The sequence below is a fragment of the Rhinoraja longicauda genome, chromosome 38 (assembly GCF_053455715.1).
Source record: "Rhinoraja longicauda isolate Sanriku21f chromosome 38, sRhiLon1.1, whole genome shotgun sequence".
NCBI classification, from domain to species: domain Eukaryota; kingdom Metazoa; phylum Chordata; class Chondrichthyes; order Rajiformes; family Arhynchobatidae; genus Rhinoraja; species Rhinoraja longicauda.
The window spans coordinates 9,605,077-9,632,180 of record NC_135990.1 but is presented as its reverse complement, the minus strand read 5'-3'; the positions used below and the strand labels follow the sequence as shown (position 1 = coordinate 9,632,180).

Genomic DNA, 27,104 nt, shown 5'->3' with positions numbered 1-27,104 from the left:
ATGAGTTCTATGTACGGGTGAGGATGTGCAAGATGTTTACGGCTGGTGATGGAGGCTTGATCGAAGTATAGTGTACCACTTTGCGTTGTTTTGTACCTTCTGATGGTTGGTAAAAATAGCTGCGTCTTTTCAGTGGGTGGGTTCCAAAGAACTGCATTGAACCACTGAGTGCAAGGTCCAGTTTGATCTCTCGTCCAGGTGAATTGGCAGGTGCTGGGCCATGCTGATGTCCTGATTTCAGACAAACTTGGATTGTTTTCTCTGGAACACTGGAGGTGGGGAGACCTGATAAAAGTATATAAAATTGTGAGGGGCATAGATGGTCGGAACTTTTTTTCAAGGATGGAAAGACAAATACTAAGGGAGCGGGGCTGAGTTTAAAAGAGATGTGTGGGGTATCTTTTTTTGGGAGGTGGTGAGGGTGGTTGAGGCAGATAGAGGCATTGAGTGGTATGAGACTTTTGGATAGGCATATGGGTTTGGAGGGATATGGATTATGTGCAGATAGATAAAGGACAGTCTTGGCATCCTGTCTGTACAGATGTTGTGGTGTCGAAGGGCCTGTACTTGTGCTGTACTGTTCTATGTTGAATGAATTGATGCAAGGTAGTAAGTGATATTAAAGTCTGTATACAAGTAAAATATTTAAGTCAAGTCAAGTCAAGTCAAGTCAAATTTATTTGTCACATACACATACTCGATGTGCAGTGAAATGAAAGTGGCAATGCCTGCGGGTTGTGCACAAAAAGAATTACAGTTACAGCATATAAATAAAGTTAATAAGTTACTAAACATAGCACAAAAAGTGTCGACAAAAATTTAGTCTCTGGGGTTATCAAAGTTGACAGTCCTGATGGCCTGTGGGAAGAAGCTCCGTCTCATCCTCTCCGTTTTCACAGCGTGACAGCGGAGGCGTTTGCCTGACCGTAGCATCTGGAACAGTCCGTTACTGGGGTGGCAGGGGTCCCTCATGATCTTGCTTGCTCTGGATCTGCACCTCCTGATGTATAGGTCCTGCAGGGGGACGAGTGTAGTTCCCATGGTGCGTTCTGCCGAACGCACTACTCTCTGCAGGGCCATCCTGTCCTGGGCAGAGCTGTTCCCAAACCAGACTGTAATGTTGCCGGACAGGATGCTCTCTACAGCCCCAGAGTAGAAGCAATGAAGGATCCTCAGCGACACTCTGAATTTCCTCAGTTGTCTAAGGTGGTAAAGGCGCTGCTTAGCCTTACCCACCAGTGCGGCAATGTGCGTTGCCCACGTCAGATCCTCTGCGATGCGGACTCCCAAGTATTTGAAACTGCTCACCCTATCCACAATAGACCCATTTATCTCCAGTGGCGTGTACGTCCTTGGATGTTTAGCCCTTCTGAAGTCCACAATCAGCTCCTTTGTTTTAGTGACATTCAAGAGGAGGCTATTGTCCTGACACCAGAGTGCCAGATCAGCCACCTCCTCCCGGTAGGCCTTCTCATCGTTGTTGGAGATCCGGCCCACCACCACAGTGTCATCAGCAAACTTGATGATGGAGTTTGAGCTGAACCTGGCCCTACAGTCATGTGTGTACAGGGAGTACAGTAGGGGGCTAAGCACGCAGCCCTGGGGGGATCCTATGTTCAGGGTGAGGGAGCTAGATGTGTGTTCCCCCATCCTGACCACTTGGGGCCTGGCAGTGAGAAAGTCCAGGACCCAGGCACACAGAGGGGTGCTAAGCCCCAGTTCCAGCAGCTTCTCAACCAGTCTGCTGGGGACTATTGTGTTGAATGCTGAACTAAAGTCAATGAACAGCATCCTCACATAGCCCCCCTGGCTGTCCAGATGAGAGAGAGCGGTGTGTAGAACCTGGGAGACCGCATCAGCCGTGGACCTGTTCGGACGGTATGCGAACTGTAGTGGGTCCATGTTGCGAGGAAGGAGGGCGCAGATGTGCTTCTTGACTAGCCTCTCCAAGCATTTCATGACAACCGAGGTGAGGGCCACCGGTCGGTAGTCATTTAAACACGCTGGAGAGGCATTCTTTGGCACCGGTACAATGATGGATCTTTTGAAGCATGCAGTGACTGCTGTTAAAATAACTTATTCTTTGTTTCCACTTCTGTTTTCTTTCAGGCACAGTTAATCTTGAGAGGAGTTTCACGGAGCTTGCAGGACGAAACTTTGCCTAAGGAAATTTCTACTTAGGCTCCGCCTATGCAAGCCTGTGGTTGCACTGAAATACCACGTGTGTTCAAGACCTGGACTGTGCTCTAAGGGCAGATCGTTGACTCAGCAAATCACTGGAATAGCGATGATACCAAAGCTCGTATTAGTACTATGGGAAGTTTAGTTATCTCTCTCTCTCGGTGCTGTCTTGTTTTCACTCTCCCTCTTTTTTTAAACTCTGACTAATATCCGTGATGAAAGGTCAACCAGGTTGTCATGACAACCCCCACCTCTTTTGAGGGGGGTCACTCGGCTCCTAAATTCTTTGTTGGATGCGAGGAGGATGAAATTGACAACCTGGAATCAAACATGAAGGCAGAAGACCGTGACCGTTACGATGATGAGAATGACTCTGACTCGGTGAGGAACTCTTAACGCTATCAACTTTGCTCACTTTGAATCGTTTCTGCTAATGATAATATAACAAATGTATTGCCTAGCCCCAGCTACACAGTAAAAGGCTCAGTTTTTCCAAACTATCACAGACCAGTGGAATGTAAAAGATTGTTTAGCATGGCTTTGCAGGGCTAATATGCTTTTATTTAATGGGTTGTACTTGATGCAAAGGTGAGACAGTTTAACATGGTTCTGTTTTATGTAAGAAAATCTTATTTTATTTCCAGTTTTTAACCTTTGATGTTCAAACAATGTTAACTCAAAAGTATTTCCAGTAAATTCTTTTGCAAAATTAGTTGCACTATTTGGGAGAGTGGCTTCTGTGCTATTTTTTTACAAAATAGTTAAGTGCCTTTTTTTATCACTATCTTTGTGCCATTTCAATTGCATTTTCTTGCCTTCCCCTATGAGGGTACAGTTATATTTATTCCTGGCTTGGGTACAACTGTATAGTTCAACATTGGTTTGTTTCATGATTTATTCGTTATCTACAATTTTAGATGGCGAACCGTGACAGGATATTTAACTGTGTTGATTTCCCTACCAAGCACGATCCTGTTACGTTAGTGACATGGTTCATTTCTCCATAATGGCTTAACCACTCAACTCCCCAAACGGTTGTTTGCCAGTGGAAGCTGAGCATAATTTGTCCTTGTCCCATATTTGTGCAGTGGGGATTGTGGGCACAGTAGTGACGAGGAGTAATATCATAGCCAGAGAATTTAGAAGGATGAGAGGAGATCTTATCGAAACGTATAAGATTATTACGGGGTTGGACACGTTAGAGGTAGGAAACATGTTCCCAATGTTGGGGGAGTCCAGAACAAGGGGCCACAGTTTAAGAATAAGGGGTAGGCCATTTAGAACTGAGATGAGGAAAAACTTTTTCAGTCAGAGAGTTGTGAATCTGTGGAATTCTCTGCCTCAGAAGGCAGTGGAGGCCAATTCTCTGAATGCATTCAAGAGAGAGCTAGATAGAGCTCTTAAGGATAGTGGAGTCAGGGGGTATGGGGAGAAGGCAGGAACGGGGTACTGATTGAGAATGATCAGCTATGATCACATTGAATGGCGGTGCTGGCTCGATGGGCCGAATGGTCACCTCCTGCACCTGTTGTCTATAGAGCACAGAAACGGCCCTTCCATCCAATTATTTCATGCTGACCAAGATACCCCATCTAAGCTGACCAAGATACCCCATCTAAGCTAGTCCCATTTTCCTGTATTTGGCCTACTTCCTGCTAAATCTATCAGTGTACCTGTCCGAAGTGTCATTTAAATGCTGTTACAGTGCTTGACTGACCGCTTGTTCCATCTGAGTGAAAATGTTGCCCCTCTGGTTCCTTTTAAATCTTGCCCCACTCACCTTAAACCCGTGTCCTCTGTTTTTTGATTTCCTGCTGTGAGTAAAATACTTTTTGTGCATTCACCCTCTCTATTCCCCTCATGATTTTGTACACGTGTATAAGATGACACCCCCTTGGCTTCCGGGTTTCTAAGAAATAAAGTCCGAGCCTACCCATTGTTTCCCTGTAGCCCAGGCCCTCCAGTCCTGGCAACAACCTCGTAGATCTTCTCTGCACTCTTTCCTGTTTAGTGACATTCTTCCTAAAGTAGGATGAACCAAATTGAACAGAGTACTCCAAATGTGGCCTCACTAATGTCTTACACAACTGCAACATGACACCCCAGCTTCTATAATTATCCTCGGCTGGTTTTATGCTCCCCCACCCAATGAACTCGAGTTTCTCACTGTTGGATTCTATGCTGTGTATATGTCAGTATGTTAGTTCCACAGGGAGGGATGGATGGAGACTTGACCCTGATGCTGGCCATGCTCTGATATCCACACTTTACGGTTCACCAGGTACATTGGTGAATGGCAAGGTACCACAACCTCTTCTATTCCCTCCTTGCCTGTCACTTGGACCTGAGTGAGGATGCAAAGATCAATAGATCAAAACTTCATCCTCGACATTGATGGTCTCCCAGTATCCACCTCACCTCACATCCGGAATCTTGGAATCATCCTTGATCAAACCCTCTCCTTTGACAAACACATCAAACACATCACAAAGACAGCCTTCTTCCACCTCAAAAACATTGCCCGTCTCCGTCCATCCCTCTCCTCCACAGCTGCAGAAACCCTCATCCACGCCTTCATCACCTCCCGTCTGGACTACTGCAACAGCCTCCTCTATGGCGCACCCTCAAAAATCATCAATAAACTTCAATACATTCAAAACTCCGCTGCCCGTCTACTCACACACACCTCGATCCGTGACCATATCACCCCCATCCTTTATAAACTCCACTGGCTTCCCATCCCCCAGAGAATCCAGTACAAAATCCTCCTCATAACTTACAAAGCCCTCCATAACCTGGCCCCATCCTACCTGACCGACCTCCTCCACAGGCACACTCCCACCTGCACCCTCCGCTCTGCCGCTGCCAATCTCCTATCCCCCCACATCCGGACTAAACTCAGATCCTGGGGGGACAGGGCTTTCTCCATCGCTGCTCCCACCCTATGGAACTCACTACCCCAAACCGTTAGAGACTCCCCCACACTCACCACATTCAAAACATCGCTGAAGTCTCACCTGTTCAGTACTGCCTTCAACCACTGAAGGTCACCTCACCTTCTGTCTCCTTTCTCTGTTCATTTATTTATTTACTTATTTATCTATTTATTCATTTCCCTATGTTCTCAAAATCTCTGTAAAGCTTCTTTGAGTATATGAAAAGCGCTATATAAATAAAATGTATTATTATTATTATTATTAATAGTTCATCCCTCAACACCTGGTCTTTATGTTGCATTTCTATACGTGGTTTGTGCAATGTAAGCTTCCAATGTAAGGAAAACTGTTTTTGGTATAACCCAGTGTTCCATTTATCATATATCATATCATATATATACAGCGCGGAAACAGGCCTTTTCGGCCCACCAAGTCCGCGCCGCCCAGCGATCCCCGCACATTAACACTATCCTACACCCACTAGGGACAATTTTTACATCTACCCAGTCAATTAACCTACATACCTGTACGTCATCCAATCTAAATCTATTGTTGTCAATGCCTGGTAAATTCTTTAGCTCTTTGTGTTTGTTTTGCATAAATCGAGTTTCACTGTACCTTAATTGGTACATGTGACAATAAACTGATCTTGAATCCTCGAACCTCTCTCTAATGACTGGTGTTGGCCTATTTTCCAGTCCAAAGAGTGTATTTTGTATTGAGGCAGTGACTTTTGAAACACACACCCATGCTGTTAGTAATTCGGGACAAACCTGTTGTGTTAGTTTCTTTAGAGCCAATATTGTGATGAGTATAAGCTGTTATGATTTCATAACTTACATTTAACCATTTTTTTTCTTTGCTGGGGAATTAAACTTTGGAAAATGCATTCTAAAGAAGGGTCTTGACAAGATGTATTTATAAATAGTAATTATGGCAGGGAGAGTTTCCAATTCCCTGGGAACCTTACAGTGTTAGAGACCCAGGTTCGATCCTGACTATGGGTGCTGCCTGTATGGCCTCAGTTGTTCCTAGTGTGTACGATAGTGTTAGTATATGGGGTGATCGCTGGTCGCTGTATCTCCAAAGTCCAATGCAGCAGAACGTTTGGCCACTCGGAAAGTGGGAAAGTGATTATACAGCTTAGAAAATGGCAGCTTTGTCCAATATGTTAATTTAACCCATGCTAAAACTTTGATGCACTATAAGATTGTCAGAGCAAAGAAGATCAAGGTCCATCTGGTTTGTCATCTATCAGGCCCGTAGTTGCAAGATGCAATGATCAGGCCATAGCAATCAAACTCTGTCAATGAGTCTACAAACAAACAGACATGAGATGTTTATGGCATCAGAAGATGTAATCGGCTAGAGTGAAGGGATATTGGAAAGTGGTTCTGATGTTGGACAGGTGTCCAACTGATTGAAGGGATGCTTGAATGATTCACCAAATTCCTTTGGGTCAGAAGAAATAGTTCTGCTGGTACACGAGGTATTTTAAAAACGCTAGCTTCTTGGGTTCTGGCCGACTTGCCTGCTTTTAGTTACTGCCCTGGGAGATACCTAGGTGGCTGTAGTTTTAAAGTAGCTTGCAATGATCTGCAGTTGTGTTGTGGTCAAGATAATGGACCAGCAAGAAGCATTATGCACCATTGATCCAGAAATGTAAATTTGAATCCCACCAGGAGAGTTGGAATTAAAAAGTGGTAGCCAAGAAACAACTGGATTATTGTTTAAAAACTCTTAATTCTGTTATGTCAGGAATTCCGATGTCCTGGTGAGGTTTATTCCAGACACAAGAAACTGCAGATGCTAGAATCTTGATCAAAAAAAGCAAGTGTAACATAAACTAAACCATAAACTTATTCAATTCAAGTGCTGGAGGAACTCAGCTGGTGAGGCAGTATCTGCAGAGGGAAAGGCCAAGCAACATTTTTGAGTGGGGAATGTCTTTACACTGATGGGAATGGGGGTGAGATGAGACAGAAAGCTGGGAATGAGTGGTGGGGCAGGATAGAACCTGGGAAGTGATGTGTCTGAAGAAGGGTCTCGACCCGAAACGTCACCCATTCCTTCTCTCCAGAGATGCTGTCTGTCCCGCTGAGTTACTCCAGCATTCTGTGTCTATCTTAAGTGATGGGTAAATATAGGTAGCGGATTTGATTGACAGATGAGTTGAGTACTACTCTAAGGCCCCCCTCGGTCATGGCTGACCATGGGTGATGCATCCTGGGTGTTGGCTGCTTGCTCCAAACCTCGGCTAGAGCAGCGTGGATGTGTGGTGGGATGCAAGCCTGGGCGATGTCATATGAAGGACAGACTATTGCCCATGCAGCACGTCCCCCCTCTCCACGTGGCTGATCCATCCAAGGGAACAGCAGAGCCGTTACAGTTTGGCACCAGCGCCATCGCAGGAGCTGCCAGAACGAGGTTGTAGACAACAACAAACTGCCTTAGGGACTCCGACTCCGGATTTTTCTTGAGGTTTACTCCTGGAGCCTTTTCCATGACTGGACATGGCCTCAAGGCAGTGGAGGTTTTAGATCAGAGTTTTCCCTCTCCTGGATGGACTGCCTTCCCAGCCTGACGAGCCTCGTCTGCCCGAGACTCGTGGGGGCGGGAGCGTCTACCTTCCCGTCTGTGTAAGAAAATAACTGCAGATGCTGGTACAAATGGAAGGTATTTATTTCATAAAATGCTGGAGTAACTCAGCAGGTCAGGCAGCATCTCAGGAGAGAAGGAATGGGTGACGTTTTGGGTTGAGACCCTTCTTCAGACTACAGAAAGTCTGATAGGTGACTTTGTGAAGAAGTATGCACTTTTCAGGGAGAGATGGAAACAGTGGGGAGCTCAGGAGGATTTTCCTTAATCGGGGAGTAGCAGGGAAGGTAGGTATAATGTATAAAAATGGGTAATGTATCAAAAAGAGGGTGCAATGACTAAAGCTGGCTAAAGGTACCCAGGTTACATCTGGAGCAGGCTCTTAATAACCAGTCAGTTAATCCCTTTTGAAAAGGTATGAGATTATGTGTGAGTGCCTCTTGGAGAAAGTAATTGTTCAAAATTTTGGCATGCAGCAAAAAACATTTTTATAAGTAAGCAAATAACATTGGATTAAAGAGTCTTATAATAACCAAAGCTGCTATTACTTACAAATGCGTCAGGCAAATAACTACTTAGTCACATGCAGTTCATGGGTGTATAATTTGCTTGGCTTTCAGTTTTTGTAATATTCTGAGTTACTAACTCCCGAGTGATCATTAACTTGCTTGCCTTAATTTTGGAGAGATGTTTCTGAGTGTTCTGACTGCTGAGCATGGCGTTAATCTGCAGCATTTACCTGTTGCTTTCTCTTATATTCTTTCTGTGCCAAACGATGCCCTTATAGATGATTTTGAATGGCTCCACGTGAGAATGTTTTCCCCATTTGGAAGGCAAACCAGAGCTAACTGGCATTAGTAATAAGATTATCTAATAAATCCAATTGGGAATTTAAAATGAACCTTTTTACCTTGAATGTGGAACTTGATGTAACAGTGCTGAGCTTGCTATGATCAGTGTTATGTGAATTGAAGGAGAGGGTAGATGAATATTAAAAGATGAAAATTTGACTACAGTAAAAGGTGCAATAGGAGGAAAACTGATGCCATAATCCAATCAAGCCTATTTCCTGTGTTTTGCACAAACAAGTCAGTTAAGGTAATGATGATTTGGGTTCATCTTTCTAGTCCATGTAGAGAGTCCAGAAACAAGGCCCTTTGACCCAACTTGACCATGCCTCCAAAGGTGCCCCATCTACACTAGTCCCATTTGGCCCATAGTCCTCTCAACCTTTCCTATCCATATATCAGTCCAAATGTATTTTAAATGTTATTGTACCTGCCTCAACTTTTTCAGTCAGAGAGTTGTAAATCTGTGGCATTCTCTGCCGCAGAAGGCAGTGGAGGCAATTCTCTGAGTGCTTTCAAGAGAGAGTTAGATAGAGCTCATAACGATAGCGGAGTTGGGGGGTATGGGGAGAAGGCAGGAACGGGGTACTGATTGGGTATGATCAGCCATGATCACATTGAATGGTGGTGCTGGCTCGAAGGGCCAAATGGCCTATTCCTGCACTTATTGTCTATTGTCAACTACTTCCTCTGGCAGCTAGTTTGTTGAATTCTTCTTTGATAGACAAGGTCATTGTCTCATGCTGGTTGTGTTTGTGTCAACATCCCGCAGATTTCAGTCTGTTGGGCTTGGGGATGTAATGCTGTTTATTTGCAGAACGTGCTCGACTGCACCATTCTGTTTACGATGAGTTACGATGCAAATTTTATTGAAAGGATTTGTTGAAATACAAGTTCTGCAAGGATATTTTCTAAGGGAGACGCAAGAGACTGCAGATGCTGGAATCTGGAAGGGAAAACAAATAGTTGAGCACTTCAGTGGGTCAAGTAGCATTTTGTGAGGGAGTTTGGTGGGAGGGGAGGGATTGTCAGTGTTTTGGATTGAGACCCTGCAAGTCTGAGAGTAGAGAAGGTGAGATGGCTGGTGTAAACAGGAGAGGGGATGGGGTGGGACAGGGTGCTGATAGGTGAACAGAGGAGGGGGTAAGAGGTGAGGTAACGTCTGAAGCAAGGAAAATAAAGGCAGGTGGGAGGAGGGGAGGGTGATGGAGACAGTAGCTGGAGGGTGGCAAGCGGGGACATAAAGGAATTAAGTGCTTGAATGTGATAAGCATGAAAGGTGATAATGAGAACCGTGAGGGGAGGTGAAGGGCAGAAAGAACTGAATGTGGGAGGGGTGTAGGAAAGAAAACTGCAGATGCTGGTTTAAATGGAAGGTAGACACAAAATGCTGGAGTAACTCAGCGGGTCAGGCGGCATCTCTGGAGAAAAGGAATGGGTGACGTTTCGGGTCGAGACCCTTCTTCAGACCGATGTCAGGGGAGGGGGCGGGACAAAGATAGGATGTAGTAGGAGACAGGAAGACTAGTGGGAGAACTGGGGAGGGGAAAGAGAGGGACAGAGGAACTATCTGAAGTTAGAGAAGTCAATGTTCATACCGCTGGGGTGTAAACTACCCAAGCGAAATATGAGATGCTGTTCCTCCAAAGGTGGGAGGGGGATCAGTTCGATAAAGAATGAGTATGAAAATAACTGCAGATGCTGGTACAAATCGAAGGCATTTATTCACAAAATGCTGGAGTAATTCAGCAGGTCAGACAGCATCTCAGGAGAGAAGGAATGGGCGACGTTTCCGGTCGAGACCCTTCCCCTGACATCAGACTGAAGAAGGGTCTCGACCCGAAACGTCACCCATTCCTTCTCTCCTGAGATGCTGCCTGACCTGCTGAGTTACTCCAGCATTTTGTGAAATAAATAACTTCGATAAAGAATGAGAGTTGTAGTTGGATGGGAGGACTGGAGGTGTTTTAAAAGGGGAGAGAGAAACACGAAGAGCCAGAGATTACCCAAGATTGGAAAATTCAATCTTTCCTTTGTATCCCTGCACAATCAAATTTTGGGCCAGTCACGAGTGTGGCATCGACTCTTGTCCCCCCCCCAGCCTCAGTTTCCACCTTCACCCTTCCCATCTTGTGCTGGAGTAGGCAGGCAACATCTCTGGAGGACAATAGGCAACATCTTGGGTTGGCTCCCTTCTTCAGACTGAAATGTCCTAACCTGAAAAATGCTGCTTTTGGGTTACTCCAGCACTTTGTGTTCAGTGCAAGATTCCAGCATCTGCAGTTCCTTGTGTCTGCTCTCCCCATCTTGGCATGTGTGAGAGCTGGGTATTATAAACTACACTGGGGAATTAGTGAGTTTAAACCTCCAGCATCTATTATTATATCTGTGATTCTATTGTGATCAGGGTCAGTGTGTTCTTTGCTGATTACATTGTGTTCCTCCCAGATTCGTTTTTTACATATATAACGGTGAATATGTGTGCATCTACATCAGTTTAGCCTTGGAAAATTTAACTATTGTAATATTGAATGATACCTGGGATGAATTATAACTTCCAGTGGAGTTTTTATTTTACAAAATGACCATTGTATTCAATGCATCTTTAATCTTCATCATAATCTGTGTATGAGCCTAATGTTCTGTACCTCCTCCAACCTCTTATTGTATCCGCTGTTCCAGATGTCAACTTCTCTACATCGGCGAGACCGAACGCAGGCTTGGCGATTGTTTCGCTCAGTCTGCCTTCACCAACCTGATCTCCCGGTGGCTCAGCACTTCAACTCCCCCTCCCACTCCCAGTCTGACCTTTCTGTCATGGGCCTCCTCCATTGTCATAGTGAGGCCCAGCGCAAATTGGAGGAACAGCATCTCCTATTTCCCTTGGGCAGTTTATACCCCAGCGGTATGAACATTGACCTCTCTAACTTCAGATAGTTCCTCTGTCCCTCTCTTCCCCCCCCCCCCCTTCCCAGTTCTCCCACTGTCTTCCTGTCTCCAACTACATCCTATCTTTGTTCCGCCCCCTCCCTTGACATCAGTCTGAAGAAGGGTCTCGGCCCAAAACGTCACCCATTCCTTCTCTCCTGAGATGCTGCCTGACCCGCTGAGTTATTTCAGCATTTTGTCTATCTTCTCTTAACTCTCTCAACTGTGTAGCCCATTGCGTGGATAGTTAGTCTATGGGTCTGCCACAGTTTGAAAGTTTCTAAGGATAACAGTAAAGCTGTAACCACGAATATTCAACTGAGGTGTAAAAAGAAGGAATCTGAAGTTGGATATTTCATCTGTTGCCCTCAGTCCAGCAGTTGTCCAAGTCCCAATAATGCAACTCCAGCAGGCAACTGTCTGTCATGGAAACGGGCCCTTTGGCCCAACTCATCCATGCTGACCAAGATGCCCATCTGTGCTTCCCCCATTTACCTGTTGACCCATATTCCTCTTGCCTTTCCTATTCGCGTGCTGTGTGCTGTCCCTTGGTGCAGTTTTGTGTTTAGCCAGGCACTTGAAAGATAGCTACTCCCATTACGCTTCTTTCCCAGTTAGATGGATTTCAAACCTTAGATTTATTAATGACAACTTGAGACATCTGTACAAGCCATTCAAGTAGATGAGTGAAATTTATATACCTCATGAAGATCAACCCATGATGTCAGAACATCCCATTGCTATTGTACAGCCCATGGAACTAAGTGGCAAAAATGTTGAATTTTATTTCTCGTTCCATTTAATACAAGATCTGTTGGCCATATTACATAAACCGCATTCTCAATTTTTTTTTGTTTGTATGAAACTATTTTAAAAATAAACTTCTATGCAACCAAACTTTCAATTTCTTCCCCAGTGGGAAGATGTTAATTGCCTCTTTGCACCAGGTAGCTTGATTTTACACTTAAAAACACCTCTGAATTATACCTTGTGTCCCCATTGACAACTGAGATCCACTGGCAATAGATTCAACAGTCTACAGGCTAGTGAAGACAGTAGGTTAAAATTGCCAAAAGACGCTCTCTTTGCTGAATTAATTATAGGTTGAAATACTAAAGAGGTGAAAGATGATAAAATCGAAGATTTTAGCCTGTTGAGCAAATAGGAAATTGCTCAGGAAACGCAGCTCCTTTCTCAAATGTCTGATGATAAAGTGATGTTTTTATAAGGGTTTAAAATGCTAGTGTTGGTGCCAAGCCACTTATTATCCGTGACATTTTTAAACATGCTCGAAGGGCCAAATGGCCTCCTCCTGCACCTATTTTCTATGTTTCTATTTATAATTTACATTGTTCATTTTTAGTTCAGTGTTTTACACCAGAGGAAGAAAATCACTTTTTTGTGTCTCAAAGTGCTGTTATAACTCGGGATCGGATAGCATCTCTGGAGAACGTGGATAGGTCTGAAGAAGGTCCCGACCCGAAATGTCACCTGTTGATGTTCTCCACAGAGGCTGCAGACTTATCCTCACACTTTGTGTCTCTTTTTTAAAACTTTCATGTGTGTCTTCCTTTTGCCTTTTCCCACTTCCCTGTCAAGAATTATAGCACACGGACTAAATATCTTTTCTAGCTCCGCCAGCAGATTGTCACTTCATAAAAAGGACTGCGCTCTGATTACGTTTCCTCGTACCACGTCTGCACTATCTGGACTGTTATTAATTCGAATGTTCTTTGACTTAAATCCCATCGCTTTGTCTGACTGTCATTATTTATGTGATGTAAATGAATGAAAAAAATTCCATGGCAAATGAGTATGGAAGTATTTGCAATTATCCCACTATCCACTATCCCACTGTCTGAAGAAGGGTCAGACCATTCCTTCTCTCCTGAGATGCTGCCTGATCCGCTGAGTTACTCCAGCATTTTGTGAATACATATCTTCGATTTGTACCAGCATCTGCAGTTATTTTCTTCCGCTATCCTATATAATAATAATAATAATAATAATGTATTTTATTTACATAGCGCTTTTCATATACTCAAAGACGCTTTACAGAGATTTAGAGAACATAGGGAAATTAATAAATAGATAAATAAGTAAATAAATAAACGAACAGAGAAAGGAGACAGAAGGTGAGGTGACCTTCAGTGGTTGAAGGCAGTACTGAACAGGTGAGACTTCAGCGATGTTTTGAATGTGGTGAGTGTGGAGGAGTCTCCAACGTTTTGGGGTAGTGAGTTCCATAGGGTGGGAGCAGCGATGGAGAAAGCCCTGTCCCCCCAGGATCTGAGTTTGGTCCGGATGTGGGGGGATAGGAGATTGGCAGCAGCAGAGCGGAGGGTGCAGGTGGGAGTGTGCCTGTGGAGGAGGTCGGTCAGGTAGGATGGGGCCAGGTTATGGAGGGCTTTGTAGGTTATGAGGAGGATTTTGTACTGGATTCTCTGGGGGATGGGGAGCCAGTGGAGTTTATAAAGGACGGGGTTGTAAGTTGTAAGTTGAATATCACTTAGTATTCAACTCATTCTGCCTGAATTATGGAGTTTATGGTAGTCCTTGAGGATTACCATTGTCTTAGTATCATACAGCACAGAAATGGACACATCCTGTCCAAATCTATCATAGACTACGCATCCATACACTCCCTCAACCCAATCAAAGCGGTTGCCTAGTCAGACTGTTTCCCGTCTGTGACTGATTTATTGTCAATAAATCAGTCACAGATAAGAAACAGTCTGACTGGGCAAACGCTTTGATTGGATTGAGGGAGTGTATGGATTATATAGTGCCCATTATTATGAATATGATGCAACTTTGTTAATGGTTCCTGAAGACCACTCTCTGTGCCACCATCTTATCATATCATATATATACAGCCGGAAACAGGCCTTTTCGGCCCACCAAGTCCGTGCCGCCCAGCGATCCCCGCACATTAACACCATCCTACACCCACCAGGGACAATTTTTACATCTACCCAGCCAATTAACCTACATACCTGGGACCTACATATCTTCATGGGAGCAAAGAGGTTGGGGGAGTTGGGATACCACATTCCACGAATGAATTTTACATGAAAAATCTGCGCTGTTATTTCCTTTGAGTTATTGTGTTTTCAAGATTTTATAAAAATTTGATTATCATTCTTCATTTTTAACTGAAAATATCAGTGCTGGCTCTAAGATTTATTATAAAGAGCAATCTCCTGTCTTCCATGCCTGGTGCCTGTAATTATAGCACTTTCCATTTTTATCAGTACAGTTTTTACTTTATTTTTATTTATAAAATGTTTCCTTTTTCTCAATGCTCATTTAGTGTCTTGCCTTCTCATTCTTGCCCACTCCCCACCCTCTAGTTTCCCATTCATTATTATTGCTTCCTCACTTCATGAACTTTGCTCTGTACTCATCTGAGCTCATGCCATAATCAAGCCTTGTTGAAGAGATATGACCTGATGCTCTTGAGTTTTCGAGATACGGCATGGAAACCATGAGTCCACGCTGTTCATCGATCACCTGTGCACACTAGTTCTATGTTATCCAACTTTCCCACTCCTTATGCACTCGAGGGTAACTTACAGAGGCCAACAAACCCGCATGTCTTTGGGATGTGAAAGGCGACCGGAGCACCCGGAAGAAACCCATCCAGTCACAGGGAGAACATGCAAACCCCACACAGATAACACCCGAGGTCAGGATTGAACCAGGGTCTCTGGCGCTGTGAGGCAGTTCTCTATCAGCTGTGCCATTGCGCTGCCCATGTTGATTTGTATGAAACTTTGCACGTTGATACTCAATGGACAATGCATCTATGTATTTGTTTAGTTGTAGCTTTGAAAAACAGATTTTTTAATTGGAATGGAATATGAAGCAATGTCAACTTGAGTATGTTGTGTATAATTTTATTTTAACCTTCTAAATGCAAAGTAGCTTTTCATCTTAAATTATCATTAGTTCCAGCAAGCAAGAATTGAATCTTAAACTGTGGGAAGGGTTCCTCAGCAAGGAGAGCTGAAGTTTAAATAAGATGCAAAATGCCTGTTTTCCTCTTCTCGCATGTTTTTTTTACCGTTCTGAAAATAGCTTTAATAATTTGTGTTTTGCATATTAAAAGTGAACAAGGGGAATTTTTCCAGATTTGTGGGGCAAAAGCAGGGAACGTGATTCAATAACATCTCCAGATGTAATTCTGGAATTAAAAGTGAAAATAGACACTTAAGGTTCTGAAATAGAACTTTCAAATATTAAACTGCTTAAACCATACAGTGACACAAACAAAATAATCAAAGCTATACCATAATATTTGTTTTATAGGCAGATTGTATTGATGCACAATTTTGCAAAGAAAACACTTCACTTGACAATAGCAATAGCATCACAAAGAAAATCTGTCAATTAGCCAGAAAGATATGGGTTTGTGCAAAAAGAATTAGAAATAAACTAACAATTGGAAAATTAAGGCTTAAGTTGACAACTCGCTCAACTCCTTTCTGGCAATTTCAGACTCGTTGTCTCACTGCCTGGCTTTTGCTCCCGAGGTAAGTGATGCTGAGGTAATTCAAATTCCATCGGCAGTTCTCCATTTAATGAGTCCATTCAGTGTTATACCTTCCTCAAGGACTTCATTATGTTGAAATTCAAACTGTGAGCAATGAAGCTGAGATGTTTCCTGTAGTTGTAAATTTGGTTTTCTTTATCTATTGTTTTGACTCTCGATTCCAAATGGATGCATTTGTAAAGAATCCTGTGACTAGTCAGGCCAAGAAGCACTGCTGAACTAATAGATATGTGTCAAGTCTGTCATCTATTGTCCGGATAAACAGTAAATGAATGCAAGACCAAGTGGTGGTGTTGGTTAGGACTTGAGGGAAGCTTCTTTAAGAATAAGGGGTAGGCCATTTAGAACGGAAATTAGGATAAACATTTTCAGTCCGAGAGTTGTGAATCTGGAATTCTCTGCCTCAGAAGGCAGTGGAGGCCAATTCTCTGAATGCATTCAAGAGAGAGCTAGATAGAGCTCTTAAGGATAGCGGAGTCAGGGGGTATGGGGAGAAGGCAGGAACGGGGTACTGATTGAGAATGATCAGCCATGATCACATTGAATGGCGGTGCTGGCTCGAAGGGCTGAATGGCCTACTCCTGCACCAATTGTCTATTGACTATTGTCTATAATGGAATAGTAGTGTGTAATGGGATATTTCTATTCAGCTGAGCAGAATATGGTCCTCATCCTCTATCTTTTCTGAAGTGTGGCATTCTTTTTTAGATCTGAAATGTGCAAGTCCTGAAGTGGGGCTAATCCCCATGACCTGATTCCATCAACATCGAACATTTTGTTTAAATGGATTTATTCCTGGGATGTGGCATTGGTGGAGAGACTGGTACGGAAATCCCTAAACTGGGGAAAATAAAACCACGTTAGCAGGTCTGGAATTGTACACAGACCAATTTGAGTGGGTTTGTGGAACAATCCAGATGTTTCAGGGTTACTATTACGAGTTTTACATTTAGGGTTTAACTAATTGAATTTGCACTCGCCATCTTTATGATGGGATTTGAACTCGTCTTGAGATTATTAGTTCAGGCCTCTGTCCAGTAGTGCTTATATCAGCAAGTCTGATGGGGTGCCGAAAGTGTTAACAAACGATGGCTACTGTTCGTTAGGTGGCTGCTTGTTGATGGTGCCTGTTGCTCTGGATGAGCCAAAATATATATATTTTTACATAGGTGGATGTAATTCTGAAAATCTGTGGAGCATTTCAATGTGCTGACATTTAACACTTGAAGCTACTAATAGGTTATGTGGGAAGAATAAAGTGTTCCTGTTGCACCATTTGCAACCTGAGGATATACCAGTGTTTCACAACCCCTGAAGCACTTTTGGAGTTTTATGGCAGCCAATTTGGATTTCTGCATTCTAAAACTGCAGTGTGATAATGTGCCTTGACAACAGATTTGAAAAGATCGATTTGTTCAAAAATTTTAGCCTAGTTAATTTTTTTCTCTTTCTCCCCACATCTAGCCTCCTGAGCGACAAATCCTGGTGGGGATTTGTGCGATGGCGAAGAAGTCGAAGTCGAAACCAATGACTCAGATCCTAGAACGCCTGTGTAAATTTGAGTTCATCAGTGTTGTGATTTTTAATGAGGATGTCGTTCTGAATGAGCCTGTGGAGAATTGGCCAGTATGCGACTGTTTGATCTCCTTCCATTCCAAAGGTGAGCAGTCGGATGGATGGAAGTTACAGCTGCTCGTACCTACAAGGAATTGTTTAAATACCAGAAAACCGCAAGACACTATCGTAAATAAATTGGCTAAAGATGAATATTTGTCGGTACACTAGAGGAACTACCTGTTCTTCAGAAAATACTGTGGGGTCTTTATCATCCACGTGTATGGGCAAACTAAGTTTTATTTTAAGAGATGGCATGCTATTGATCTTCAGTCACTGACAGCCCAAGTTTGTGTCCTTGAGTATCTGACTGAAATGTAAGCACTTATCTGATTCACAGATAAATTTTTTACAGACTCTGAAATGCAGAGTAGAAATGATCATGTTTTCTTCGTTTTGGTCTCTATGAAATGGAGTGTAATCTGCCAATCCAATTAACTGCTGTATTTGCATTGAATGGTACCTTCATTCAAACTATAAATTCTGATAATGAGTGATGGTAGGGGAAAAAAAGACACAATGCTGGAGTAACTCAGCAGGTCAGGCAGCATCTCTGGCGAACATGAATAGGTGACGTTTCAGGTCAGAACCCTTCAGAACATTTTCAGACCTCCTTCAGTCCGACACAAAACGGCCTGTTCATATTTTCCAGAGATGCTGCCTGACCTGCAGAGTTACACCAGCATTTTTTGTTTTTTTTCCTAAAAGCTACCATCAGCAGTTCCTTGTATCGACATAGTGATGGTAGGAGACGAGTTAAATACTTGAGACCTAATGTGTTAGTATAATGCCAGCTTCGGTTTATGTTGCAGCACATTTTAAGATTTTGATTTCCTTTGGTGCAATCAGTACGTAACACTTGTGTACAAATGAATTTAGCAGATTTTGAGGTGGGTAATAATTTGTTCTTTATTCCTTTACCTTCCAGGTTTTCCACTGGATAAGGCAGTGGCTTATGCAAAACTCCGGAATCCCGTTCTTATTAATGACTTGAATATGCAGTATTATATACAAGACAGGTATGTACCATGTGTTAAAATAAATTATTATTTCCAATTTTTATCACAAATGTTCCAAGCTATGAGCATCAATAGACAATCGGTGCAGGAGGAGGCCATTCAGCCCTTCGAGCCAGCACCGCCATTCAATGTGATCATAGCTGATCATTCTCAATCAATACCCCGTTCCTACCTTCTCCCCATACCCCCTGACTCCGCTATCCTTAAGAGCTCTATCTAGCTCTCTCTTGAATGCATTCAGAGAATTGGCCTCCACTGCCTTCTGAGGCAGAGAATTCCACAGATTCACAACTCTCAGACTGAAAAAGTTTTTCCTCATCTCCATTCTAAATGGCCTACCCCTTATTCGTAAACTGTGGCCCCTGGTTCTGGTCTCCCCCAACATTGGGAACATGTTTCCTGCCTCTAACGTGTCCAACCCCTTAATATTCTTATACGTTTCGATTCTTGATCCAAAATAACCTCAACTAATTTATGCTGTCAAAATAGTTTAGTCTTTGTAATTTCAGCTTCCATGGTTCATTCTTTGGATGATAAACTCCAGAACCATCCCCATCAGATTAGTCTAAAAGCAGACTTAATCCATTAATAGATTGTTGATCTTTACTAAGTATTCAGAATGTACAGTTGCCAACACTGCTCTCAAACTGAAGCGGGGAGTGTCATTGGCATTCCTAATCATGACCACCACCACGGGTTCTACCCGAGATTCATGCGCTTGGGCCACTCTCTCCTTAAAGGATTGGGTTTTGGCATGGTTTACTCATGCGGTTAGCATGTCCAGTTACAATTGGCAGCTGCTGAAGTTCTGCAGATTTTGCATTGCGTGCAAATCAAATCATTGTTCGGAAACTTATGCAAAGTAATGAAGGACAAAAATGATTTTAGACAAGTTTATAGGAAAATAACTGCAGATGCTGGTACAAATTGAAGGTATCACAAAATGCTGGAGTAACTCAGCACGTCAGGCAGCATCTAGAAGAGAGGGTATGGGTGACGTTTCGGGTCAAGACCCTTCTTCAGACTGAAGAAGGGTCTCGACCCGAAACGTCACCCATTCCTTCTCCTAGATGCTGCCTGACCTTCTGAGTTACTCCAGCATTTTGTGATACCTTAGAAAAGTTTATGGTGATTGTATTATCTGGTTCTCCCAGGCTCGGACCTAAGGTACCAAACTATCTGCTCCGTTTTTCCCTCCTTGCACAGACAGCACACTTCAATTACAGTGAATGAAAGAAATGGCATTAAGAAGCGCATTCATATAATCTTGTATTCTCAAGGCCAGCCTAGGTTATAAATCGTATTGGCACCGAATGGTACGGAGATCACTATGGAATATGAAATAAATAGATTTGTTTCAAACTACATTTTGTTTTATGCATTGAATTGCAGTGTATCTTTTGCATGCATTACCAATGTGTTAAAGTATTAATGTATGCAGAAAGTTAATTAAATTTCAGGAAGAAAAAATACATAATTCTACAGTGGTCTTGTTTGAGCTGAGCTATCGACTGTAAAATCATTAAAATTTGATGGTTAAGGAGATATGGAAAATAGGAATGATTTTGTTTTCAGAGTAGGTGACACTTCAGAGTAAGTTTGAGAAGATGCTCAAATGGCTTACCGTGGTTCATTTTGTTCAGTTTTGTTTTGAAGTAAAGATCCATCTTTATAGATTTGAATGCATCCTGGGAGACTATTCATAACATTGTTGATGGGGAAAAAAAAGATTTTTTTTCCTTCATCTTTGACATCAGCTGCAGCTGGGATTGTCAAATGGTGCCTAGAGTCATCAAGTGATACAGTGTGGTAACAGGCCCTTCGGCCTATATGTCCAAGCTACATTAGTCCCACCTGCCTGCATTTGGTCCATATCCCTCTAAACCTGTCCTATCCATGTACCTGTCTAACTATTTCTTAAACGTTGGGGTAGTCCCAGCGTCATATACCTCCTCTGGCAGCTTCTCGAAGGTATTTATTCACAAAATGCTGCAGTAACTCAGCAGGTCAGGCAGCATCACGGGAGAGAAGGAATGGGTGACGTTTCGGGTCGAGACCCTTCTTCAGACTGATTTGTACCAGCATCTGAAGTTATTTTCTTGTATATCCTCTGGCAGCTTGTTCCATACACCCACCACCCTTTGTGTGGAAAAAGTTCCCCCTCAGATTCCTATTAAATCTTTTCCCCTTCGCCGTAAACTGATATCTCCTGGTCCTTGATTCACCTGCTCTAGGCAAGAGACTCTGTGCATCTACTCAATCTATTCCCCTCATGGTTTTATGCACTCTTGCATGTAGACTGAGTGGGCTCTGCTGTACATTCTGTACTAACTGGTGCTTATATACGGTGATAATCTTGCTGATCTGAATGCAAAAAAGTGTTTTGCTGTACCTTGGTACACCTGATAATAAAGAAACCATTGAAATTGCACGTTTGGTTGAAGGGGCAGAAGCTGTTGTAGTGTTTGTGATCATAATCTATGAAATACTGTTTGTGTAAGATCAGTGCTAGTCCATTTTAATTTATATTTCTCTAATGCCGAGTTAATCATGTGCCATGTCATTGACTCAGCCTGGGTGAAGCTAGGTCATAGTTACAGAGCTGTACAGTATGGAAACAGTCCCTATGGCCACCTTGTCCATGCCAACCAAGTTAGTGTTCTGGGCTTGCCCGATTTGCCCCATAGCCCTTAACCCATCCAATCCATATGTCTAAAAGACTTTTGAAAAGGTAGTGAGAGGGAGCAGTTTCCTCTACTGCCAATGCATTGAAATAGAGGTAACCATGTCCTCAGCTGTTAAGTCACACATGCACATCTCCATCAAAGGATATATTAAAGAGCCACTGGAAGTGAGAACTGATTGACATTCCACCCTGCATGCTGAGGCCAGTTGTATATTGTTCCTAGCCAGTTCTCTTTAAGATGAACCTTTAGACTGCGGTGTCTACCTGGACTATAGAACATCAATTGCCTGCTGAAAACTGGGAAAGTCTTTTATGGCTTTCTTTGGATCAGAAATATTGTCATTTTCTGCACTGAACAGGTTACGTCCAAACCCAGTGTGATCTATCGTGCGAAAGCCTAGATAGCTAGACAAAATATTAAAGATCTTTAGCTTTTGATGCTGTGTCCATACCTGCAAAGAAAGATTTGCCTTCACATGGGGCACATCACAAACGTCTTGTCACAAAACATTTTGCAGGCAATCGATAATCTGATGAAAGAGCATCACTGTTTAAGGCAAATAACAGCAGCATGTCAACAAAGAGCGATAGACATTGTCCAGGGCAGAAGAAATGATTCACTTGACCTTCAAAATGGTTCTGGGATAAATTGGACAGGACCTTGGTTATGCTCTCTATTGAAAGAATGTGGACAGCACCATCTCGGTGGTAATGTGCAATATCAGACTAGACTTTTGGCCTTGAGTCTCTGGAACTTGTTTTGAGTCCATTAATCTTTGGGCAAGTGAGCAACCCCTGAAGCCAGGGCTGACAGCAATTCTAGTAAGAACTGCATATATAAACCTCGCTGCGATTATGTCCTTGTAGGCAGTGTGGGCTGCAGCTCTGACGCACCATGCTCTAATTGAAGAAGGGTCTTGACCTGAAACATCACCTATTCCTTTTCTACAGAGATGCTGTCTGACCCGCTGAGTTGCTCCAGCTTTTTGTGGTCTATCTTGTGTTCTAATTTACCGTTGCCCTTACGACCTCGCCTCACCTGAAGGCTGCACTTTGCTTCATTCCAGTTCTGCAGCACCACACAAGATTAGTGGCTATTAAATATTAATGGAATTGCCACACAGTTCCTTGCAAACCTTGCAAAAGACGGCAATTCTTATGATGCATTAGCAAATTAAATTTTGTTCCAAAGACGTTCCATGGACAAATGTGGTGCTTAATTTTTGTTGTACAATTCCAAATAAAATATATTTGAGTCATTGCGATCTTGCTTCAGATTTCCAAACCTTTACAAGTGAGCTTTAGATAGCAGTGTCCTCGTTAAATAACAAGAATTCACGTTAAATAACAAGTGTCCACGTTAAATAACAAGAATCCTCTTGAGAAATTCAAGAAAATGCAGATCCGTGCCCTCCATCTGAGGGAGAAAAGAGGTTAGCTGTGCAAGAAGTTTATCTGTAGTTTCAAGAAACCTTGTTTCAGCAAAGTGAAAAGGAAGCTATATATATTTTTGTTGCTGAATTGACTTGGGGCTAAAGGTGCAGAAAGGAACTGCAGATGTTGGTTTACACCGACAATGGACACAAAATGGTGGAGTAGCTCAGCGGGACAGGCAGCATCTCTGGAGCGGAGGAAGGATCTTGACCTGAAACATCACCTATTCCTTCTCTCCAGAGATGCTGCCTGTCCCGCAGAGTTATTCCAGTATTTTGTGTCTCTCTTTGGGGCTAAAGGTAATGTGTTAATTTTTTGAGGTGCTTAAAATGTTCCTCTGGTCCTGGAATGTTCTACAAAGAAATGATCATATTTGCATTTAAATTCAAAATACAGAGTGAATGAAATATAGTAAGGCATCAACGTTTGTTTTCTGGATTAGAATTGGATTATTTTTATGTTTGCAGGAGAGAAGTCTATCGGATTTTGCAGGAAGAAGGAATAGATCTTCCTCGTTACGCAGTGTTAAATCGAAATCCGGACCGACCTGATGGTTGGTATTGTTGTCTCCAAAGGCTCTTGTGATTTGTCTGTCTAACTTTGCAATGTTGCTGCCCAGTTCAACCTGTTTGTTTAGTTTTGACCTGATTTATTTTTAAATGGGGTGTTTTCAAACCTACATGATAGCAGAAGTGTTACGTTATACCTTGTAAAGATCGATGAATATAATGTTTTCGTTTAGAGATGCAGCTTAGAACCAGGCCCTTCGGCCCACCTAGTCCATGCCAACAATCGATCACCCATTTGCACCAGTTCTATGTAATCCCACTTTCTCATCCACTCCCGACACACCAGGGGGATTTGTTTACAGAGGGAAATTAACCTGTAAGCCCACACATCTTTGGGATGTGAGTTGAAACCAGAGAACCCAGAGGAAACCCACACTATCACAGAGAGAGAGTGTGCAAACTCCTCACAGGCAGCACCTGAGCTCAAGATTGAATCCGGATCTCTGGCACTGTGAGGCAGCAGCTGTGCCACTGTGTTGCTTTGGTGTCATTTTTTCTGGGTTTTGCTTGAACAATGATTTCGGCATCTTTTGTTTTAACAAACTGTTGGCAATAATTCAGGGTGCCCAGTTACGAACTTTTCCATTCTATAATCCAAAAGATTTGTAAATCTTTGTTAATTTATTGGTGATCTAGTTTAGAGGTACAGTGCGGAAACAGGCCCTTTCGGCCCACCAGGTACGCGCCGACCAGCGATCCCTGCACATTAACACTATCCTATACCAACTAGGGACAATTTTTACATTTACCAAGCCAATTAACCCACAAACCTGTGCGTCTTTGGAGTGTGGGAGGAAACAGAAGACCCCGGAGAAAACCCATGCAGGTCACGGGGAGAACGTACAAACTCCGTACAGACAGCACCCGTAGACGGGATCGAACCCGGGTCTCCGGCGCTGCATTCGCTGTAAGGCAGCAACTCTATCGCTGTACCACCGTTTCTACAAGGAATTGCAGATGCTATTTTACAAAACCAAAAGTACTGGAGTAACTCAGCAGGCCAGGAAGCATCTCTGCAGCGCATGGGCAGATGATGTGTTGGAAGAAATGTACTGACCCGTAACAGATAGAAAGGGGAGATGCGTGATAATGAAAGGGGGGGGGGGGGGGGGCGAGGAATGAAGTACAATTTCTCAATTATAAGGTTTCAGGGAATACTGTAAGATCACTCTGGAGACTGAATGAGTAGTTTAATCAAAAGTAAAGCTGAACTGAGTGTGAATAAGGGTCCCGACCAGAAACGTCACCAATCCATGTTCTCCAGAGATGTTGCCTATCCCGCTGAGTCACTCTATTGGTGGGGGAAGGAAGGGTGGAGGTAGGAAGGGAGGGGGAGTTTGTTTCCTAAAATACGATCATTCAATGTTCATACTGTTGGTTTGTAAGCTATCGAAGCAGAATCCGAGGTGCTGTTCCTCCAATTGCAACTGGCTGTACTCTTGGTAATGGAGAAGGCCTAGGGCAGAAGTCGGTATGGGGATGGACAGAGGAGTTAAAATGGTTGGCACCTGGAAGGTCCAGTAGACCTGGGCAGACCGAGTGATTGGCGCAATGATAATCGATTCTATGCTTGGTCTTGCCCATCGGGACCACCGGATGCAGTAGATGCGGCCTTTGGACTAGTCTTGACATGAAGACTTGCAATATTAGCAATCTTTCTCTGAATGTAAAAAAATTGAAAAACATAGAATAACCTTATCCTGTTTGTTTGGGAATCAAAAGCTGGATTTGGTTCTTTGACTCGCAGGGAAGATTACACGACAGTGGCGGTGGTTAGCGAGTGGTCCACATCACAAGTAACCTGTCACTGAGTGAAGCATGTTTGATAGACAAATCAGCGTCCTCTGTTACTGTTGTAAATTAAGGATTGGTTAAAAGTCTCAAAGCCACAGACAAAATAAATCCTGTTTCCCTGTGTTTTCTTAACCTGCGCAGAGTGTAGCCTGGTGGAAGGAGATGATCACGTGGAGGTGAACGGAGAAATCTTCCAGAAGCCTTTTGTTGAGAAACCCGTGAGTGCAGAAGACCATAATGTGTACATTTACTACCCTGCGTCGGCAGGGGGAGGGAGCCAGAGGCTGTTCCGTAAGGTATGACATACACAGCCTTGCTTTTTGTAATGAGTGATTTGTAATAGTACACAAGAAAATAACTGCAGATGCTGGTACAAATCGAAGGTATTTATTCACAAAATGCTGGAGTATCTCAGCGGGTCAGGCAGCATCTCAGGAGAGAAGGAATGGGCGACGTTTTGACCCGAAACGTCGCCCATTCCTTCTCTCCTGAGATGCTGCCTGACCTGCTGAGTTACTCCACCATTTTGTGAATAAATACCTTGTAAAAGTACACAAGACCATTTGCTCCAACATCCTTGTGTTGCTTCTTTGAGAGCTTTCCAATTAGCTCCAATTCCCTGCTTTTTCCCCATGACCCAGAAATATTAAACCAGTTCCATTTTTTAAAAATTGTTGCTTTTGAATCTGCTTTTCAGACAGAATATCCAGATACAAAATAATTTTATTTTGTTCTTTTGAAACAGTTAAATTCCTCCCAGCTTTCTCCATATACATTAATGACCTAGATGAAGGGATTAAAAGTACCATTAGCAAATTTGCAGATGATACTAAGATGGGGGGTAGTGTGAATTGTGAGGAAGATGCAATAAGGCTGCAGGGTGACTTGGACAGGTTGTGTGAGTGGGCGGATACATGGCAGATGCAGTTTAATGTAGATAAGTGTGAGGTTATTCACTTTGGAAGTAAGAATAGAAAGGCAGATTATTATCTGAATGGTGTCAAGTTAGGAAGAGGGGATGTTCAACGAGATCTGGGTGTCCTAGTGCATCAGTCACTGAAAGGAAGCATGCAGGTACAGCAGGCAGTGAAGAAAGCCAATGGAATGTTGGCCTTCGTAACAAGAGGAGTTGAGTATAGGAGCAAAGAGGTCCTTCTACAGTTGTACCGGGCCCTGGTGAGACCGCACCTGGAGTACTGTGTGCAGTTTTGGTCTCTAAATTTGAGGAAGGATATTCTTGCTATTGAGGGCGTGCAGCGTAGGTTCACTAGGTTAATTCCCGGAATGGCGGGACTGTCGTATGTTGAAAGGCTGGAGCAATTAGGCTTGTATACGAAGGATGAGGGGGGATCTTATTGAAACATATAAGATAATTAGGGGATTGGACACATTAGAGGCAGGAAACATGTTCCCAATGTTGGGGGAGTCCAGAACAAGGGGCCACAGTTTAAGAATAAGGGGTAGGCCATTTAGAACGGAGATGAGGAAGAACTTTTTCAGTCAGAGAGTGGTGAAGGTGTGGAATTCTCTGCCTCAGAAGGCAGTGGAGGCCAGTTCGTTGGATGCTTTCAAGAGAGAGCTGGATAGAGCTCTTAAGGATAGCGGAGTGAGGGGGTATGGGGAGAAGGCAGGAACGGGGTACTGATTGAGAGTGATCAGCCATGATCGCATTGAATGGCGGTGCTGGCTCGAAGGGCTGAATGGCCTACTCCTGCACCTATTGTCTATTGTCTATTGTCTATTTTTTTAAAAAGGGTTATTGCATCGTTTTCCTTTCTGTGTGTGCCATTTTGGTTCAGTTAATGCACATTTTCCCCATACTATGTAGTTCACAGATATCTATTATGACAAATCCTCATTTTCTTCCCAACTAGATAAATGGAGAGTATTTACATAACAAACTCAAACTTTTTTCAATATCCCTAATCTTGCCATATTTAAA

General features: G+C 43.1%; 1 protein-coding gene across 4 annotated transcripts in view; it reads left to right on the top strand.

Moving 5' to 3' along the window:
* ppip5k1a (diphosphoinositol pentakisphosphate kinase 1a) overlaps positions 1–27,104 on the top strand; it is a 160,231-nt gene that overhangs the window by 18,147 nt on the left and 114,980 nt on the right. For all 4 annotated transcript variants that reach the window (XM_078430059.1, XM_078430056.1, XM_078430058.1 and 1 more), the window contains exons 2-6: positions 2,110–2,562; positions 17,511–17,706; positions 18,589–18,679; positions 23,267–23,352; positions 25,304–25,458. In XM_078430059.1, coding sequence (XP_078286185.1) covers positions 2,419–2,562; positions 17,511–17,706; positions 18,589–18,679; positions 23,267–23,352; positions 25,304–25,458 — 672 coding nt within the window. In that variant the 5' untranslated portion in view covers positions 2,110–2,418. The remainder of the gene's footprint in view (positions 1–2,109; positions 2,563–17,510; positions 17,707–18,588; positions 18,680–23,266; positions 23,353–25,303; positions 25,459–27,104) is intronic.